Source organism: Oryzias latipes, chromosome 14, assembly GCF_053564925.1.
Source record: "Oryzias latipes strain Hd-rR chromosome 14, Olatipes_Hd-rR_3.1".
Classification (NCBI taxonomy): domain Eukaryota; kingdom Metazoa; phylum Chordata; class Actinopteri; order Beloniformes; family Adrianichthyidae; genus Oryzias; species Oryzias latipes.
In genome coordinates, this window is record NC_136250.1 from 11,880,431 (window position 1) to 11,901,646 (window position 21,216).

Here is a 21,216-nt window from a genome sequence, read left to right on the forward strand (position 1 = left end):
GAGGGTCCTTAAGTTCTACCTCACATGTTCTTATGTGTCAGCTATGTTGAAAAAGATTCACGGATTAATTTCCCATAGATTTGCAATCAATTGGTTCTTCATTATTTACCAAGGACCAATGGCAAACAATTGTTCTCTCAAATGTTTTTTTTTTTTTTAGCAGAAAACACATTTTTGAATCACAAAACATGAGACTTGCTGAGGCTGACAGCCACAGAAATGATCTCAGGCATACAAGAAACGTACCAATAAGATAGTTTTTAGGTATAAATATGTGCAGAATCAAAATAACCAGAAACCTGAGTAATTCTGTAGAGTCTTTAAATTAGGAGATGGTGCAAACTTTGTGCCAAATCATGCTCAAAATGAACCATTTCCTTGGAGGAAAGACTTTATTTCTCGTTTTAGCTCTGGCTGTATTGAGAGAAAAGGTTGCAATAGCCAGCTGGTGCTGTAGCGGCCCCAGTAGCATAAAAAAGAAATGTTAAAAAGTTTGTTCAGGTATGCACAGTTGAGATTAAGATTTAAAAGAATCATCAATCGTCAAAACTTTGTAGCAAAATATTTAACCCAGTTTTTTTTTTGCTCTAACTTTACTTGCCGGATGGACTTGTTCCAGTTAGGACCATCAGTGCTGGGAATCCCATTGTTAGCAAACAGAGCATCAAATAACAGAGGAGTTTAATATGCCTCCTGGAACCCTGTCATCCATCCAGCAGAGGAATCCTAGATAGACCAGGAGGGAAGCCAGATGGTGCCGGGCGAGGTTGGGAGGACAGGGAGTTGGGGGAGGTACTGGTTACAGGCCCCCCAGTCTGTTGTCTGTCTGGGAAAATATGTGTACTTTGTTGGTGTCTGTGTAAATCTCTGCAAAAAAATCTCTGGGAAAAATCTCTGCAAATGCTGATCTCATTTGTCTCCCGTTTCGTAGCATGGATATAAAAAAACACAGAGAAATTTTCATGGGGCTCACGGAGCGTGATGGCTAACCATCGGCAGATTGGGTGACATAAATGAAAGATTGGGGGAGGGGGGGGGGCTGATGGAGTGATGCACAGATAGGGAGAAAGGGCACCAGAAGGAGAGGCAGTGATTAATAGGAGGGTAGCCGTTACGGAGGAATGAAAGAAAAATGTAGACGCTGTTACTTGATAGAAGGCAGATATGTTTCAGATAATGTGAGGTCAAACAGAATTAGATAAGTCAGAGGAGAGGCTGAAATGGCAGCCAGATTGCTGTCTGAAGCTAATCTGATGGGTTTAAAGGTTACACTTTTTGAACAGAATGCACATACCCCTGTAAAAATGCAAGTCTGTGCATGGTCATTTTATAAAAAGTCTGATTGCTTGTTTGTTGCGTTTTCAGAGAAAAACCGAAGATTCTACAAAAAGTCTTCCTCAGCACAACACAGACAATGATATTTGGGTTCCTGATTACTTAAGGCCTTCCTGGGTGTGTTTGCCAAATAATCAGCCTGTTCTGGCCATTGTACAACCTGGGGAGACAACGCTGGATGTCTTGAGCTCTGTATGCAAGGTAGGTCGTTAGAAGACGTTGTTTTATTAAAAGGTGATTCTTTTGGATTGAAAATAATACACATTTGACAGTTTGCCCAACAATTTTCTTGATCGGCTCCAACATATTTTGCGATTTGCAGCACTCTTTCATATGTTGCTATACTGTTACTGGCAGCAGCCGAGCTTTGAGGTTTTCAAAGGATCTATTTTAGCAAGTATTGCAAAAATATACAGTTTTATTACTGCAGCCATGTACGGTATTTGATAGGTGGAATGGAATTTTCCCATTCTGTTGTTTGCTGACAAAGAAAATGTTAATTTTTAATAATTTATTTATGTTAATGCATCTGAGACCAACTATTGATAACAAATGTTAATACTGCTTTGAATAAAACTGTAATATGTGTGTTTAGTTATATGAATGGTGTGAAAGGGGAGCAACAACACCTATTTAGAGCAGTCTTTTTTACAAAAAATACTAGAAGCTGTACTGGTTACTGTGTTATGACTACAGTCCCAAACCATTTCCTTTTGATAGCCTTTAACCCCTTGATGTCTGAATTTATTACCAGCTATAGAAAAAAAATGTATGTTTTTACCTTCAAATAAATGCTAAATTAAGGTACTTTTGGAGCACAAGTGGTTCAGTGCATATTTGTGTCAATAGGTGTTAGGGGTTAAATAAAATCTGTATTTTATGTCTTTAGTGTGACATTCCTTAACAAAGAGCTTCTTTTTCAATCGGCTTTATTTGGGTTGATTAAAAATCATGTGTGCTTGTCTATTTTTTGTCATTTCATTTTCGGGTTATTCCCTACAGAACCATACGATCGATCCATCTGGCCACTACCTCCGCATAAAAGTTTGGGTTGACAACCAAATGCTTTTTTATATTCCCAAATTTGAAGAAGATATATCTGATTTGGTAAGAATTACTTTTTTAAACTGTGCTGAAGTTATGCTAATGCATGTGTCTTTTCTGTTTTTCTTTCTTTCTAATTTCTTTTTATTGTAATTTTTTGATCACAATAAAACATGAATGACTTTTTGTTCCTTGAAAAGCACACATATACGTGCACATTTTTATAATTAAGTTCTATGTAACTTAATTTCCTTCAAAAATCTTTATATTTCAACAGGTATTGTAAAAATGCAAATTAAGCAAAAGTAATTTTCCTCAGTGCATTTTCTGCTCTTTATGAAAATAAATATTCTAGATTTTATGAGTCTACAAAGGGCTCTTTTGTCATTATTCCTACTATAAAACCCTTTTGAAAACACCTCGCCAGCCTACTTGAGTCACAGTGAACTGCTTTCTCTTTTTGAGTGTGGGCTGCAAGTGACACATTAAACCCCTTACTGTCAATAATAATTACATAACTTACTTTTCTCAAAGAGCTCCTTTCTCTTTGTGCTTTGATCGGGGACTCTTTTATCTGTTGTCTGTAAAATTGCAACACTGTTACACAATTCACTCATTCCCCATGTATTGCTTCATACGCACAGCTGCATCTATGCATTTGGCTGGCTATGAGGTCAGAGCCCTGCTTGAACTTCCACTCACATCTCAAGGTTGACCTAAATTTTGACCCAATGTTTTCGCTCCACTGAGGGGTCAAAATCATTCATAAACTAGTTCCTTTTTTATTAAGAGAAATCGCCTGCTCCTGACCTCATCCATCTCACATTTCCGTCCCTCCATAAAATATGAATTATTCTAACAAAATGTACTTTTATGTGTCTTTGCAGCTTTACAAAGAAATTGAGATTTGTCCCAAACCTTCCAAGGTGATCCGTTTTGACAAAGCAGAGTCATGCACCGCTGGATATGGTATGGTTGTGAGTTGTGATAGCCCTCAGTTTCTAACACACCAATTTTATGCATGAAATTGATAATTTCTATGGTTTTTATTAGGTCCATTTATGTGTAATTTGTTGACACAGCACCACTCACACAGCAGAAGTAATGCTCTAACAAAAGAGCAACATTTAAAACAAGTCAAATTCCATTTAGTCTTTATTTGGAATCTAAAAATTCAAATGCGTAGAATTCTGAGTTTCAGTCCTGTCCTGTGTTTTGGTAGAAATTTTAAGCAATATAAGCTGTTGTGTGCACAGCTGATCGAAAGACAATCAGAATCCTTTTTATTCGTGGTGCAGCCATGCATACTGTTATGTAATTTTAAAAAAAAACATCTAAGAAACTAATTTTTTCTTCTTTTTTTCTGTCTAATCATCTGTGTGTACAGGTTTCTCTGTAGCAGTTATAGATGAGGAGAGTGTGCAGCAGCTTCACATCACAGAAATTAAAGAAGGAGGTCTGGCTTCATCTAAAGGTATGTAATTTGAAAAAAATGCAAAATATTCGTTATATTGCATGCATTTGATGTTTTTCCTGCATAAATCTACAATTCAGCATATGTAATGTTATGCTGCAGCAAAGGTTATGACAGAGGTTTTAAACATTTTTTTTTGTTGCACATATTATATAGAAATTGAGTTCACTGGGAGGTCATCTAGTGATGAAAAATGCATGGATATGCAAACCATCACAATGAAAACAACAAAATCAATCCGTTGGAATATACAGCATATTATGATAGTCTCTGACTGTAATATCCTTCATGAATCAGACTGGTCTGCTACAAAATAAAAATAAAAAACTTTGCACATCAGAAAATAATCAGTAAAAAATGGTGCACTGGAGCAGTAGATCCATTTTCCTTTGTCTGATATGAGCAGCTGAGTCCCAAGATCATCCCCCACACGCTGGCCCCTATCTTTTCACCAAGGCAGAGCAACCCTAATGGGTTGGAGAAACATGCAGTCACTGAGCAGCTACACCCTTAATGTATAGAAAAATAACACGAACCACTGCTGCGCCCTGAGGTCAGACCAAAGTTACTCAAGTGTGACATTGTTCCCGCCAGTGTATTAGGAATCTAAAAGCTGCAAGCTTAGCAGGCGGCCACTTTCCAGAGGACACAGCTGCACACACCATCCTCCGGTGCTGAAAAAGCTGAACATCAGGCTGACACAATGCAACCTTTTCCGCCAAGCTGCTCTTTATTTTTATGGAACATAGACGTTTGTTAAGGGTTGTGTTAACTGGTTCACATGTGCACTCTCATGTGGGTGCATGTAGAAATATGCATTCTAAACATGAATGAAAGAGATACGCAGTTCAGCTCTAGACAGGCTGCCCCAAATGGTCTTTTATTTACTCTATTGCCTTAATTCTTGTAAAAGCACACTTATCTTCACACACTACCATAGACTATGCACACTACCAACAGCTCACATTCATACTCTGTATGTGGCTGGGAGGGCTAACTCTCTAAGGCCTAAAAGACTCAGCTGACATTTCATATTCCAGACAACTAGGTCATAACTTGGGGCTAAATGTAAGTCTCATGAGTCTATAAAGTACTCAGCCATCTGCATGTTTGTGCAAATGTTAGCATAACGCTATATTAAAGATCTTAGTTTGTTTTCATTGGCGATTTTATTTCTAGCTCAAGTACTGACAGAACCAATCTCCCTCTGTGTGAGTTAATTATACACAGCAGGCAGGTACGATTTTTGTCACTACTAGTCTGTTTGAACGCTACTGGTAGTTCTCAATTAACAAATCCTGCCATAGGTGTTTCAAGCTAGAGGTAAGACCAAAAACTGATTCTGAAGCAACATTCCAGTATTTTCCTGCATAAATACACCGACACCAAAGGACAGGAATAGACAGGCATTGCACTTTGCCTCCCAAATCCGTCCACTCTTGTTAGATCAGTGTTTGCCTCGAGCAGGCGAGCAAGCATTGAGGGATGCATTTTTAATGTACTGAAACACACAAGAGTTCCAACATGTCTGATTACTTTCAAAGAAGTATGGTGGAAAGAATATTTTTAAAAATAACTTGAACCAAGCCTTATGAGACACATTCAAATGTTTTTTTTTAATCATACAGTTAAATCTGAGTTTAACAGATTTTCTTTTTTATGTTTTTGACCAACCCAACAGGTTTGAAATCAGGGGATGAGATTTTATCCCTCAACGGTAAAACTGCATCCGCCCTCCAAATGGATGATATGAGAGCTGCGTTTGCAAACCATACGCTTACCTTGAACGTCAGCACCCTACCTGACCTGGACCCGGAGGTGCTGTGCTTCCACCCACCCAGACGCTCTGACAGGGACCATGATCTTTCCACAGATATCTTCTCCCAGAGCCAAGGTTAGACTTCACCTTTAATGCCAGGATTGTAATATTTCCTGTATTGTCAGGCTCATTTAGTTAAGAAAATGGATATTTATATTTTTAAAAATTAAAAATCATTTTAACTCTGTACATTATTTGGAGATTCATCATCCCCCATGGAAGCCCCATCAAAGTTCAAACTTTCCATAGTTGGAAAAGAAATGCATCAGTACCTGGCAACGGAGGGAGGGGTCTACTAATTATGCAGGGATGCGGTCTGATAAGTCACCTACAGGCAGTGCCAGCCTCCCTTAACCTCCTTTTTTAAATATGTGCAAGGGCACCATTTGTATTCCTCTAAAACAAGGGCTCGTAATGCACAGGCTGACAAGCTGGCATTGTTTATACAGGGACTGGAAGCAGTATGAATACTAATATGACCCCTTCAGCAGGGAAGAAGTGTCATCCTGGAGGATGTGCCATATGTAGAGGGTCAGATGAAGAGTAAAGCACTTCAGCAGCCAGATGGAGGTCACAGATGATGTCATGCTTTAAAAAAGCAGTATACATACATTTTTAACATTGAGAAAGATTTTAAAATTTAAAGACACGAAATAAAGCTTCATTTACTGTATAGTTCAGGGGTCTGCAACTTGAGGCTCTTTTATCCCTTCATTCTGGCTTGTTGGTTTTAAAGAAGAATGCAAATGAATTGAATAAAAAATGTATTTGTAGTTTTAGTTAATTAGGTTTTGTCATTTATGTTAAGATTTTTAACATTTATAATAACTGAGTAAAACTAAAGCAAATGTTTAATGAACTGTAAGAGTGGTTTGTTATCGGAAAAGGTTTAAAACAAATATTCCTTTTTTCTGCTGCACAACAGTGTTTAGTTGCTATTCAGAAGCAAAATATTTAAAGAATATAATTGCATTCAAATATACAGATTTAAAAAAAACATTGGATTTTACACCAATGTTGTCAAGTTTATAATAAATAGTAAAACAAGGAAAATGGATGAAGTCATAATATAAGAAAATGTTTGATTTAGCTTTCATTTCCTTGTAATTCAAGTAAAGCTGTTGCAGCTGGAGGATCTTATCAGACACAGGGGGATTTTATTTTGAAAGGTACTTAATGTTGCTATGATAAGTAAAAAAAGTTAAACAGTTAGTTATTGAAAAATATAGCACTGTTTTAGATCTCTTATTGTCAATATCCAAAAGATATATTGTATAGTTAATATCATAATGGCCAAAAAAACATCACAGAAGTGTTTTCTGTTCTTTTTTTAAATGGGGAATTTGCAGCTCTTGGTGGGTTTTGGTAATTATAAAAATATACCTTTTTTAGGCCTTTTAACATTGAAGGTTGCAGACCTGTATAGTCATTTGATATTGAAAAAAAAATAGTGATATTGTTTCTGGCTAGTAAAATACACCTTTAGATGACCAAAATTATTAAAATGTGAAAAAAAGAAGAGTAAAATATCCTGAATATATCAAACTTTGAATTTGGCAGTTATTAAAAATGCACTTTTGAGCAAGAAAACAGAAAAACACCAGAGGAAAGTCTGCTCTATTTTTTTTGTTTATAGCATAACCTTGAGGGATAATATTCATATTCAACTCAGTGACAGGTGTCAGGATGAAGAGGTAATCAGTGTTAATCATGTCACCTGCCAGTGCTAGCTCTGTGTTGATGCATCTTGTCTACTGGTTTCTTTTGTAGAGGACATCCTGGATGGTGTGTCAGGTCTTACTCCGGACAGCCCAGATGAGAGTTTGGAGGACCGACCTCAGCTTACCCATCAGACCTCTGAAGATCTTCAGGAAAACAGGACCTTCATAGAGATTGGAGATAAGGTAGAATATGATCTGTTTGTTTGTTTTTTGCAGAAAATGGGGGGGGGGGGACTGAGCCTCTGACATGCTCCATGAAAAAAATAAAATAAAAAAATGTGTGTGTAAATTTGTCAATCTATACATATGAAGAGGTGTGTGTGTGTGCGCGTGTGCATGCATGTACGCTGTGGAGAAGAGAAATGGACACAGACAGGTGATTGGAAGAGTGAGTGCACAGCATCACTTTCTAATTAAGATGATGTCTGGTCTGATCAGGGTTGGCGCAGTGATTGCAGGGAAAGGCCGCGTGCCAGCCAGTCTCACTCGGATACGGTTGTCACTTCCATTTTCTTGCAGCGACGCTTGATAGCCAGGCTTCACTGGAAACATTTTTGTTATTATGTGTCTCAGTTTGAAAGCTTGGCCTTGAACAAAAGATGAGTAAGAAGATGGCTCAGGCAACGCAGTGCCTCTGTTGCCGATTTGTGTCAGTGGGCTTGAGTCCAGAGTCCCAGATCTAGCTCTGTCCAATCCTGTAAGTGCAACGGCTCTGTGAGTCGGAGAAAAAGCCACTGGGGATGAGAGAAATGCAGACGCTGGAAACAGAGGTTTCTCCATTTGACATGTGGAACAAGAAGCAATTGTAAAAGTTTAAAGTTGTTTCAGCATCTCTTCTGGTTTTTTTAAAAATGTAAAGAACTGCTGTTCTAAGATTCATGACACTAAAACCGAAGGTTATTTTTCAAGCTTTAGAAAAGCTTTATAAAATTTCTATATCTTTATTTTTTCTTACTTTGTTGTTAGACACTTTTTCTCAAAGTGTAGATTATAGCTGTGATTAAAAATGTGGTAAAATAGAATCCTTAATGGTTAAGAATAGTTTGTTTACTCGTTAAACTGTCTTCAGTCACTTCTGAACTCCAAACTGTCCATTTGAGTCCCACTCCAATCATCTTTTGATCTACTGTAAAAGCATTCCCAGTGGTCTTTAAAACAATATTTATGCCGTTTTTAGCCAAAATAAGTAAAAAAAATAAAATTAAAATAAAAAGCCTGAGTTCTTGGACATATATTCTGCAGAGCGGCAGTAGTTCTTGGAAATTTACCTCTGAGTTGTAGGCAGGACGGTTGGTATGGAGCAAGCCCGCTCCCACTTCCTGTCACCCATCTGTTTACACTCGCTCCCGCTAGCTTGGAGCCCCTCATACCACCAATCAAAGATTAGCAGTTCAACGAAAAAGGCGAGAAATATCGAAACTATCAGACGAGAAAAGAAAAGACATACATGGATCTACATGTCTACAAGTGGAAGCATTAGAAGGGAGCAGGAAGCTTGCAGTCTGCCGATTGTTACATCTACCTCAGTTTTTTCTAACTACATTTTTTCGTCTGCTCCTGATTCACAACAATTTAAATAAAGAAATAATAAGAAATGCAATTTAAAGTTTAATTTACTTTATAAATGCCCTCCATCAGAAAACCGCCACAAAAAGATGTTTAAAACACCAAAAACACAAATTTTATTGGAGTGGGTTTTTAACACACAGACTTATTAATGTGTCACATAGAGGTAGATGGATTGAAGAGTAAAATGAAAATTAGCTGTTAACTTTAAGTAATGCAGCAGTATTGTGTAGCTCTTCTGCCTGTTATTTTCATCTCGCCCCTGAGTCTTTCACCTCCTCCTCTCACGTCTGTCTGGTTTGTGTCCTAATTTCTATCTGCTGCTTTTTTTAGCCTATCGTTTCAATCTTTACTGCTTTTTTTTCTTTTCTTATTTGATTAGCTGTCATATTTGATCACGTAACGGAGAACAATGTCATTAGGTTCCTTCTCTAAAACAACAGATTTTCTTTCGTGTTTTTTTTTCTCCCCCTGATCATCCAGTCTCCTCGTGCTGTCCTTTGTCTTGAATGTCCTTCCTTTTCTTCTGATCTCTGGATTGTCCTGCCCACTAACCCCCTGCTGTTCATTATCATAAACAGCTTCTGCTGGCGTTTAAAAAGCTCCATCTTTATAACTATCCAGCAGGCAGTAAGCCTTGACCTTCGTCTGAACATTCTGCAACCTCTCTCAGCAGACCATTCAAAGACAACTACCAAACTCATGTAATGTCTTTAGTTTTCGTGGCTTCTTCCTGTCTTATGTCTGTCATTCTTTTGTTTCATTTTTTTTTTCCTTTTAATAAAATAACGGAGGTGTGGAGGATTTTGTCTCGCCTCATTTCACCCGGCGCCTGCAGCAGTCACGGTGGCAGACGTCTGCGGAGGAACAAGCAAAGTGGGACAGTTTTAATTATCCCCAGACTCTAATTACTTCTTTCTCCACTGTGTTTCACATCATTTAGTGGAGATAAATGAATGTCTGCTTAGCCGGAGGAAATGGAAATGTTCATTATTTTAAACAAAGCCCTCAGCCACCTCCACTACAAAAAAAAAAAAAAAAAATCCAACCAAAGAATAAAACAAAGATTGCAATGATAATAGAGATGACAGTGATTGCTGGTGCAGTCAAATGCCAGTCAATTTACCAAATGCATATAAATTATGTTAAGAGGGCAATAGAAAGTGCATGATTTCTCGTGTTTTCTTGCTCAAAAGTGCAATTTTAATAACTGCCAAATTCAAAGTTTGATACACTAAGATTCGAGGATATATAGTTAAGAGATAAATAATTTTTTTACATTTCTTTTTTTTAGCCATTTTTAAAAAATTAATTTAATAATAAAAGATAAACTTTAAATGTATTTAATTACAAGACAACATTTCTACAGATGAGTAAACCTACATTATATTACTGGCTTCTTGGTACTGGATTAGGACACAGTTGTCCACTAGATGGAGCTCTGTCTACACAAAATGTATGCAAACCAAAATGAACAGCTTTTGAAAACTGAAATATTCAGTTAATTGCAAAATTTACTGTACTCTTTTAAATAACAAAGCTTATAACTGGTACATAATATAAACAGACTGCATCCTTCACTTCACTTAAGATGGGATTTTACTATTTTAAAATAATTCCTTTACTCTGAAAAGGGGGAAAAGTGGTTGAGCTCTGAAAATGATGCTTCAAGTAAATATTTATAGTTACATTAATACCCTTTCATTTCAGATTAAATATTTAAAATCTCTTGGTACAGCCCATCTTTCCTCAAACGGATTTATGGATTTGCATGTTCTCCTGATTGCAGCTGAAACTGAACAGGCTCACCCCTCACTGCAGCCTGTTCACTGACAATAACAAGAGCACACTGTTTTTTCTTTTAAATTGATGGCCAGTGCAGCTTGAAGCAACTATACAGACACGGCTAGATGTTAGTTATGTACAGTTTGTACTTTTTTGTTTGTATGGAGTTCATTCTGGCCCCCACTGTAAGAGGTTTCAGAATGTGTGTGCCTGTGAGAATGGGAAGCAGGTCTGTGCTTGTCCCATGCTCCTCCTTTATGCTGCACTCCTCTTACACTAAATTTCCAAGGGTTACTTAGTTTGTTATCCAGATGAAATTAAAAAAAGAATTGGAATTGGGAGTTTATAACCATAATCCTCAGTTTAGGGCTGTTTTCATATGAACGCATTAAATAGGGCAACTTTTGTTTAACTATTAGGTTTAAATGACTCCAAAATCGTTCATATTTTTTCTTAAAACTGGTAAGTGTGCTGCAGGTTTTAAACTTTTTGACGCCTATTGATGTAAATATGCACCAAACCACTTCAGCTTCGAAATTACCTTCATTTAGCTTCATTTAGCTTCAAGTCAAATGTTTTTTTTTCATAGCTGGGAATAAATTCAGGCATCAAGGGGTTAGATAAATTGAGATTAACTATGCGATTTTAGATTAAATCTGCTGTGGCAGCTGCCATCCTTTTTGTGATGCAGCGTCATTATTCTTTCCAAGCTGCGTTTAAAGAAGAGGCAACCATCCATTCTCCTCATGGTGTTTGGTTCGGACTACTCGCTGCTTCCTTGTGACACCGTTTTCTCCTCCCTTCTTTCTCCTCCCACTTTTTTTTTTTTTTTTGCAGGAGGATATAGTGTTTGGTCTTATGTAATGTTGTGTTATGTGTTGTAACTGCTCCTGAACACCTGGGCAGTACAGGAAGAGTGGAAATCAGGAGATGACCTGGTTAGGCAGAACCATCCTGGATTTAAAAAGCGGACAGACGCCTTAGGATAAGATGACATTACAGTGCTGTTGTTTAATGCGTTCTGTGTAATGTCCTATTTGCTTTGCTGCAGCTGTAGCGATTTAGTGTTCCTGCTGAATCTTTTTTTTTTTAAATGCACTTTTAACCTGCTTTGTGCTAAATCTTTAGGATAAATAGAGTTTACATTTTTTGGCACTCTTTTGGTCAGTTTATTTTTTTAAACTGAAGGGTAACTCCTGGCTCTGCAAGCACCAGAGATGCAAAACTTTCTAGCCATTGTTACAAGGACGCGTTCCAGATGGTGAGTTTGAAATCGGGCTTTTGCAGATTCCCAATCATGCTGGATACTAACCAAATGCCTAGATCACAGTATAGCCTAAAATGGTAAAGACTTGAGAACCACTTGGTTTTCATAATATCTGGTGTTTTGATTAGAATTAGATTAGATTAGACGGTTAGATTAGAATCCATACTTAAATCTTATTCAGTATTAATTAAATATTTCAATGGAATGTAGACAATATCAGTGCTGCAGATGGTGTTTGAATAAAGACTTTTCACTGCAAACTGGTATATTTGATAGAAATGGAAGAAATGTCAGTGAAAAGTAATGATTGGACATTATTTTCACTACAATTTGAGCATAAAATTGCTTGGTCATAGTTTCAGTCAAACAATATACAAAAAAGTTGTTCAACCTTTTTTATTTATTTATGTTTACTCTTAACCTTTTGGGAATTTGAAATTGATCTCTCACACACGTCTAATGTTTCAGAAGTTATATCCGTTTCGCATTTGTTTGTTTTAGAAGTTTTTCCTGATTAGACAATTTATCCTACCTCTATGTAAATACTGTTGGGCTCAGCATTATTTTCAGCTTTTCTTGTTGTACTTGTATTTGTGTGTGGGTGTGGGTGGCCCCGACGAGGCTGAAAAACAGCTTTCAACATCCCAATGTAAAATTGTGTTTGACATTAGCGAAGCCTTACAAGACAACCCGTGGAATCTGCAAAGACGAGGCCACTTTCCACATCTGTCAGTTTAAAACTTAAGCAGGTGCAGTGTGTTGTCAGGCAGATCAATTTAAAAAGGACTACACTGACCAAACCTGGATGAAAGGTAATTTGGCAATAGTGAGAGGATTGAGTTATTCGCATTAATCTAAGTGGGAACTGAAATTAGATTGGCCCTAATTTGTGCAGAAACACATTTTGGCTTTCATCATCTTATCAGATGAGAGTGTAATTCTTCTGCAGTCAGTCTTTCGTGTGAATTTTAGCATAATCTCATTATGTTTCAGATGGTTTAACTTGCATTTAAAAATCCCTGAATTTCACTTGTGTCGAGGATTTTTGAAAGTTCTGAAAACTGAAAAGAAAAATGGAGATTTTTCTTACCCACAAATCTATGGGTTTGTGATGGCTGGGCAAAACCAGATTATTTGATTCCATCATTATTACGTTTTCATCTCCTGATTCTGAAGAAACTGTAATGAAAACAGAAATTGCAATTTCAAATGATCATTCGAAACACCTTGAAATATAACTGGAAATTGATGGGCATTCCGTCACAGTAAATAAATCATCATGTGGTTCCAGCTGTCATTTTTTTCTGGTCGAGATTAAGTTACTGTATTGTGAAGGTTTTCTTTTTTCTTTTTTGTTTAATGTAAGAAGGGAAGAATCCCCCCCCCCCCCTTCCCCCACCTTTTTTTTATATTATGGTGAGACAAGCTCCACTTACATTTTGCAGGTCTGCTCACGCTCGGTGTCCTCATGCCATAAATATCAATGGATGTGTCATGGCAGGTTTTCAAGAACGCACTTTTTTTTTTTTTTTTTTACTTTCACTAATAATTAAAAATTCTGCATATATCCCAGAACATAAAGTAAAACTCTTGAACTGACCTAAATTCATTTGTAACTGACCTTTTAGACGTGTCAAAAATGTTGTTTCTCTTTCTTTTGCAGAACACAGAGCAAGGGACCACATTTTGTCCAAGCCTTCATGACATGAATTCGCTGGAATGCCCCATATCATCATCCTCATCGTCATCCTCTTCATCCCTCTCTCCAAGTCCTGTGTCGATCTTACCGCCCACAGCAGGAACTGCCACCCAGAGGCAACTCTCCCACGCAGACAAACTGCGCAAAGTCATAAATGAATTAGTGGAGACGGAGAAAACTTATGTCAAAGTGAGTCTGAGCACATTTGTTTGGCCAACCAAGTTTAAATAAGATGATTGCATTTGTGGTTGAACATCTGATCACAAGCTGAACCTTATTTCAGTTTCATGCTCTATTTTCTTTTAGGACTTGAGATTCCTCATCGACCGCTACCGGAAACCTTTACAGAAAGAGCATTTTCTGACTCAGGATGAGGTACTTTTATCCAATGGGATTACAGGAATTTAAAGTCAAAGAAAACTTTAGTTTGAAAACGGTGTTTAGCAAAAGTCAGGAAAAAGATTAGTTTTAGCGAACAAATAGATAAAAAAAACCACAATGTTTTTACTTTTTTACAAAGTCTAACAGAAAAAAAATGGAAACTACACTCTTCAAGAATTTATATCTTTGCAACTGAGATATACAAATGTAGATATAGATAGATACATATGGATAGATATTCATGAGTGCAGTTAGAATTGGAGAATCCTACCGTGAAAAACTGTAGGAACAGTTCTAGAAAAACAGTGAAACTGTTCTAGAAATGACAACCAAACATCTCACCTGAGATGAGGGGAGTTGTGCAGATAGACTTCAAAACGTACAAGCAGCTTTAATCACAGTTTTCAAAACAGATGACGCTTGGATCAAACGAAGCATAAAAAGCAAAAGACCAGCAAAAATATGGAGCTGCTCACAGACGTACCATGAAAGAAGATGACTAGATCATAATGTCAGTCATTTTTCAACTACTTTATCTGATTTATTATTGTCATGTCATTTTGTGTGTGGTCTAGCTGGACATTTTGTTTGGAAACCTTGGCGAGATGGTGGAATTCCAGGAGGAGTTTCTGCGAACGCTGGAAGATGGAATCAGACTGGTGCCTGACCTGGACAGGCTGGAGAGGGTGGAACAATTTAAGGTAAGAACTGGTTCTTTTCTGCACTTCATGGCAGCAGACGGTGTCTGATGCCCAGTGTAGGTTTCTCTTGTCAGTCATGTGAGGGCTGTGGTTTTATTCTGAAAGTGGAGATGAGAAACAATTTTGTAAAGACCAACATGCAGGTGCTTCTGCAGGCAGCACACAATGGATCATAAGAGGTTTCAAACCTGTATTTTAGTCTTCAATAGAAGTTTCCCTCCTTGGTCAGACTCGATAAGTGTAATCAATTATTGCATGGCTACTAAATTGTCCTGCAATTGTATTTGTGGGCACCACATTAAATGAAACTAGTTTACTTCCGTCATACAGTAGTAACGTTTAATCTTTGTTTCCACAGAAAGTGTTGTTCTCTCTGGGTGGTTCATTCCTTTATTATGCTGATCGCTTCAAGATCTACAGTGCTTTCTGCGCCTCCCACACTAAAGTCCCCAAAGTCCTTGCTAAAGGTAAAATGATGTCTGCTAGTTTTGAAATTCAGTTATCAGTCAACAATCTTAGCTAAGTGAAGTAAAGGAACAAACAGGAAAGTAATGCAAGAGTGACAAACTGCAAAAAAATATTACACAACTTGTCTGAAAAAAAAAGTGGTGTTCAATCGTTTCCAATTAGTCATTCAATGATTGATTTTTGAATGTTTGTTTGTTTTCTTTTCCAGCCAAAACTGACCCAGATTTTAAAGCCTTCCTTGCTGAGAGAAACCCCAAACAACAACATTCATCCACTTTGGAGTCGTACCTGATCAAACCTATCCAGCGAGTCCTGAAGTACCCTTTGTTGTTGAGGGAACTCTACTCTCACACCGACCCCGACAGTGAAGAACATTATCATTTGGATGGTAAACGGCTGTCTTTCTCTGCTATTTTTCCCTGTTGTGAAATGACGCCGGGGCTTTGGTGATCATTTTTCATCTGACTAATATGAACTGTCTCTTTCAGTTGCAATGAAGGCCATGAACAAAGTTGCTAGTCACATCAATGAGATGCAAAAGCTTCATGAGGAGTATGGAGCTGTCTTTGACCAGCTCATCAATGAACAGAGTGTTGAAAAAAAAGAGGTAACACTGTTACTATCATAAATCTTCTTAAATGACCACATTTAACCACTTTAATAAGTAAATATCTGCATTTCGTGTTTTGTATTTCTATCTCAATTGTTTTTTTTAGGTCCCTGACCTCTCAATGGGGGATCTCTTGTTGCATTCGACTGTGGTTTGGATGAATCCTCCAGTTAATTTGATGAAGAGCAAAAAGGACACAGAATTGGCTGCTTTTGGTAAATAAAAATTGAGATCCAGGTTTCTATATATGTTAATTAAAGGCCTACTGACACTAGAAAGTCAAAATGTTATCATGTTATGTCATGAGCTATAGAATTATCTTTCTTGGTAGCAATGAGTGGAAATTTTCTAATGTTACCTTTGTGATAGTAATTTAGACCTCGTTTTCTGGGCCAAACTATTCGAAAAACAGGTCAAATTTGCAGTCTCTTCCGGGTTTAATATTGAGCAACAAATATCCCTTTGTTTTCCATAATGCCAAACTGTTGAAACGGGTTCTTGAGTCATCTGGAACAAATGACTGGAGATCCAATACCTTTTTGCAACTGTCATAACTGTTTCTCCTGTCATCTGTCGCCTGTTTTAGTGTTCAAAACAGCAGTTGTGTTCGTGTACAAAAACTGCTCCAAGCATCGAAAGAAGATTGTAAGTACTGGTTCGCTTTTTGAGGCACCCTGTTTCAGTCTGAGACATGCAGTGGTGAAATGTGCATTCCATTGTTTAAAATAAGTTATCCTTTCTGGAGAGATGTCATTTTGAGTGTGTGTGTGTGGGGGGGGGGGGGGGGGGGGGTTAACAACAAATGTAATGTTAACCAACAGCAACCTTTTTTATTTGAGGCATTTTAAGAAACTAAATAAATTATAGATGATAGACAGATGATATATTGAAATTTTTTCAATTTAAGACCCCGAATACTCTCACAAGAATGTCTTTTATTTTATTTTTTTGATAAATGTGTAAATTCTCTACTTATAAAATAAAAAACTCTTTCCTCATAAAATATTGATCTTTTTACTCATACTTTTTCTGCAACTTTATGCCTATTAAATGATGATTTTTTTTTCTCATATTACAAATTTATTCTTTCACATATTTGACTTTATTCTCATAGTTATGTATTTCTATGGTGGCGCTAATGTTCTGTCGTACATGTTCTTGCCTTATTGGAAATTCCTTTTTTATACACTATTTTTAAAACTCTCTTACTTAAAAAAAAAATGCATTGCTGGTAGTCTGGAGGATATATTTGGAGATATTTAACCTATATATTCATTTTTTTGTGTGGACCTTATGACTTTTTGCTGGACATACAAGACTAAACACTTTTCTCTAATGTGTTCAAATGAAACGGGGTATATTCAGCAGAGCAGATGACCTTAGCTGTGGGAAAAATCTCAAGGATTGCATGTAATGAATAAAAGATGCTGTAAAAGACAAATTAAATCATACTCAATTAAATTCTTTTTTTTTTTTTAGTTTATAATAAAAATATATTGAATATATCCCAAAATCTAGTTTTAGGATTTAAATAAAATTAAGTTCCTGACAGAATTGATCAAATTGCTGGAGTTTAATGATCTTATATTTAGCGTTTCCTGTCCTTCATGGATTCTATCCTTCTCTGCAGTTTAAGCACTGATGTGAAGTGCAATGTGTGTGTGTGTGTGTGTGTTCAATTCTTCCTAGTTGTTTCTAAAAGCATTAGACATAATGTTAATTTATGGAAGATTCTTAAAAGGTCAGTTGACACAGCATGTTGATGTTCTTTGTGATGAAGCAGGTTGAGAGACTTCATGAAGACAGCTGACATTCTAGCAGAAATGTGCTCTGTTGCCCAATGCAAAAAAGCGAACATGCGCTCTATTGCACTCTCTCCTGTTGTGTTGATGCACTGCAGCTAGTGATTGGTCCTTTACTTTTTTCTTCTTTTAGGGTGGAACACATCGTACCTCTGCAGGTGACAACAAAGTTCCTTTCCGCTTCCGTTACATGATTGCAACAGATTCTCTGCAAGTTCGTGGCCATGCAAGTAGGTCTACTCAGACACAGAAACAAGTTGAATGCAGCTCTTTACTTTGGGGACCCGTTGACCTTTGCCTTTCACTTGTATCGCAGCTGATGCTCAAGACGAGACTAGAATCTGAAACTGTGGTCATAACACAAGCTAAAAAAAATCTCCAGCTGTTTATTCTGTTTGATTCATCAGACCTATAGAAATATTTATAGCATCAAATGCACAGAGTATACATTTACATTTATATAAAGGTCTTTTATTTATTTGCTTTTTAAAAATAGTTTTGGGATGTTTGCATCATCTTTAAAATCCCTGTAAAAGAATGAATATTTCAATTCAAGTCCAGCTGAAAAAAGAAACTTATGAAATCAAACCCATCTATCCTTCCTGGATATTCAATATTTTCTTTCTTATATTATTTATATTTTTTACTTGTGGGGTAGGAAGTTATTAGAGTTGCATTTTTCTTTTTTTCTTTTTTCTCATTCCCAACAATCTGTCCTAGGGTTTTTTTTCCTTTAAAAAAACTCTGTAGTATAGACTGATTTTGATTACATTTGCTAAAGAACAGGGGGACTGCTTTTTTTATATAATAGAGTAAAAAAAGGCAACATTTAGAAGTTTTTCATGCTGCACTTATATTTATAACCCCAACTATATAAGGAGAAGAAACATAAATAAGTTAAAACAACATCTTTAATGATTTAATCTTACCTGTTTACCTGTAAAAAATGCAGCTCATTGTGGAGGGAAAAAAATTGCCATTAACTGGAACAAATGATCTCCCTTCTTCCAGACTCTGAAGCAACAGCAGTTTGTGAAATTGTTCACATGAAGTCTGAGTCCGAGGGAAGACCTGAAAGAACTTTCCAGTTGTGCTGCAGGTATTGTTTAAGACAAAAGGTTTTACACTTAGTCAACGCATGTCAATAAAAAGGACATATCTAGACTTTTAGATGTTTTTGCCTATTTTATTTCTTTACAGTTCTCCAGATAGCAAGAAGGACTTTCTTAAAGCCGTTCATTCCATCCTTCGGGAGAAACAACGGCGCCAATTTCTGAAGTCGGAGTCCATGCCCTCCAACCAGCAGTATGCTCCTTTTGGTGGTAAACGGCTTTACTTCCTCAAAGGCGCACGGCATTCCGTTAACAGAACAGGTGCACATTTTATTCCAACAGTTTGCATGCACTTGATGAATCAAAATTTCTGCAGATGGTTCATAATATTTACTGATTTACTTCCCCATTCTTTAGCCTCAGCGCCATCTCGGACGTTGAGCCGCAAAAGGGTTTTGAAGAACAAAATAACTGTGGACACTGAGCTGATCTTTCAGGACACTGACAACAATAGTGACCGTGCATCTCCCCTGTCCGCCAACTCCCACCCCCCTCTGGGTCAGCCCCAAAAGCCTCACAGAGAAGACACAGATCGCTGGCTGGAGGAGCAATTCAACCTGGGCTGCTATGAAGACCAGTGTAATAGCATCGAGGAGACGGTGAAAGAAACTGACATTCTGAGCGACGACGACGAGTACTGCAAGTCTGTTCGATCCGATTCCGCCGATCCAGAAGGTTTAAAAGCTAGGATGGAAGAACTTGATTTACAAGATGAGAACAATCTGAACGGAGAGGCAGGGTCTAAAAGTGAGGCCTCACAGAGTTTGGTTGCTGACCGAACAAAACACGATTTTGGGTCAGTGGATTCTCTCTCATCCTGTGGCGTCTCCGTCACCAGCAGCACACTCTCACCTGTGAGGCTGGCGCCCTTGAAGCACTGTGTAGTGGAAAGCCCCACAAAAAAGGACAGAGATGTAATCTGGGTGCGACGAGATGACTTCACTGGTGTTTGCAACAGTGATGTATTCTGATGAGATGAAGAAAAGGGATTTCTCAAAAAGCAAGATGATGCAGAAGTTAGGCAGAAGCTTTAAATATGTACAAGAGAACATTTAAGTTTGCCCTCCAACCTGCCACACCCTGACAATCTTTAAACCCAAACATCACGGAAATAAATACAAAAAAACTTGTAATGTGGGATTTTCATATGAAGCTGCTTCCAGCAAAGGTAAACCAGTCCTCACTGTGCTGGACATGCTCCACCAAGTTCCACACCCCACTGTATTTATATGTGAAGAAAAGGAAAACACTAGTGTCTATTTATATACTGCGAGTGCTTAGGACAGGCAGCTATAGTCCCGTGCACGCACATTGCACCGAAGATGCCCTCACTGCGCTGTTACCCTTTGGTCAAATGATCTATTTTTCAACACAGGAATGTGGATGTTATATATTTTTTTGACTCTTGTCTCTGTATTTTAACATTCAAGGGCTCTGATCCCTTCAGGGGCTACTGGCTTAATGACTATGTGGTAGTCAGTGATTTCTAACTAGCTTTATTGTGCATTTTATTGTTTATTTAAACTTTGATGTACATTAGTGTATATTCGGGAAGAAGACTGTGCTGTTCCCTTTATCTTTTTAAAACCCTTCTTTTTAAAAAAAAATTAATTTTGAAATTTGAGTTGGAACAGTCCTGATTTTTTTATCTATAATTTCAGTTTTAACTGTTCATTGCCAGAATTTGACCTTAATATCATTAAATTACAACCCTGACCTAAATGTTGAGCCTTATGTTCTTACCCTAGTAAGATATAATTTTCAAAAAAGTAAGAAAAGCATCAAGGTTATTATAATGCATAGTTTGTGTTCTCCTCATGTCCATAATGAATAGTATCATTCCCTTCCATCCTTTTTTACTAGAAATTCCCTTTATTTTGAAATTAGACACTTAACAGAACTGTAACTAAAGAAAAAAAATGACTTATGTACAGAAACTTTTTCTCACAATTTTTTGTTTAAGTTTTTTGTTCCCCCATAGGATCACGTTATAAGTAATACTGCTTTTCACCACCAGGATGTGCTGTTTCACTCATCTAAACTGCTTTAACTCATGATGCACAACTCAAAGGATGTATCAAACATGCACTTAATATCAACATTACAGTTCAGAATATAATTTGTGAAAAAAGCTGATTAAATGAACACTTTGGTGTTTTTTATGTTAGTTACTCTGGTTTTTAGATTATTTTGTAAAGACTTCTACTGTGAAGTACAATCACATGCCCTGAAAGGCACGTTTTGTAAAAAAACAAACAAAAAAAAACCCTTTGACTCCTCTTTGTACTTTGAAAGCTGTTCATACATTAAAAAATGTGGAACTTAGTTTCTATGGTAAAATAAATTTTTCAATTTAATTGTGTGGATTCTGTTTAGCAACCTGAATTTTTACATCAAATTTTATTGGAGAACGATGATGGAAAGTTGGTTTT

General features: G+C 37.1%; 1 protein-coding gene across 3 annotated transcripts in view; it reads left to right on the top strand.

The window, feature by feature from the left end:
* Positions 1 to 21,141, top strand: part of tiam1a (TIAM Rac1 associated GEF 1a) — a 57,674-nt gene extending 36,533 nt beyond the window's left edge. For all 3 annotated transcript variants that reach the window (XM_011483332.4, XM_020708811.3, XM_020708812.3), the window contains exons 12-29: positions 1,366 to 1,536; positions 2,338 to 2,442; positions 3,267 to 3,348; positions 3,767 to 3,853; positions 5,535 to 5,747; positions 7,443 to 7,576; positions 13,675 to 13,899; positions 14,017 to 14,085; positions 14,667 to 14,792; positions 15,151 to 15,259; positions 15,469 to 15,648; positions 15,749 to 15,867; positions 15,977 to 16,085; positions 16,457 to 16,515; positions 17,806 to 17,902; positions 18,684 to 18,771; positions 18,873 to 19,045; positions 19,142 to 21,141. In XM_011483332.4, the coding sequence (XP_011481634.1) occupies positions 1,366 to 1,536; positions 2,338 to 2,442; positions 3,267 to 3,348; positions 3,767 to 3,853; positions 5,535 to 5,747; positions 7,443 to 7,576; positions 13,675 to 13,899; positions 14,017 to 14,085; positions 14,667 to 14,792; positions 15,151 to 15,259; positions 15,469 to 15,648; positions 15,749 to 15,867; positions 15,977 to 16,085; positions 16,457 to 16,515; positions 17,806 to 17,902; positions 18,684 to 18,771; positions 18,873 to 19,045; positions 19,142 to 19,755 (2,760 nt within the window). In that variant the 3' untranslated portion in view covers positions 19,756 to 21,141. The remainder of the gene's footprint in view (positions 1 to 1,365; positions 1,537 to 2,337; positions 2,443 to 3,266; positions 3,349 to 3,766; positions 3,854 to 5,534; positions 5,748 to 7,442; positions 7,577 to 13,674; positions 13,900 to 14,016; positions 14,086 to 14,666; positions 14,793 to 15,150; positions 15,260 to 15,468; positions 15,649 to 15,748; positions 15,868 to 15,976; positions 16,086 to 16,456; positions 16,516 to 17,805; positions 17,903 to 18,683; positions 18,772 to 18,872; positions 19,046 to 19,141) is intronic.
* Positions 21,142 to 21,216: the final 75 nt, after the last annotated feature.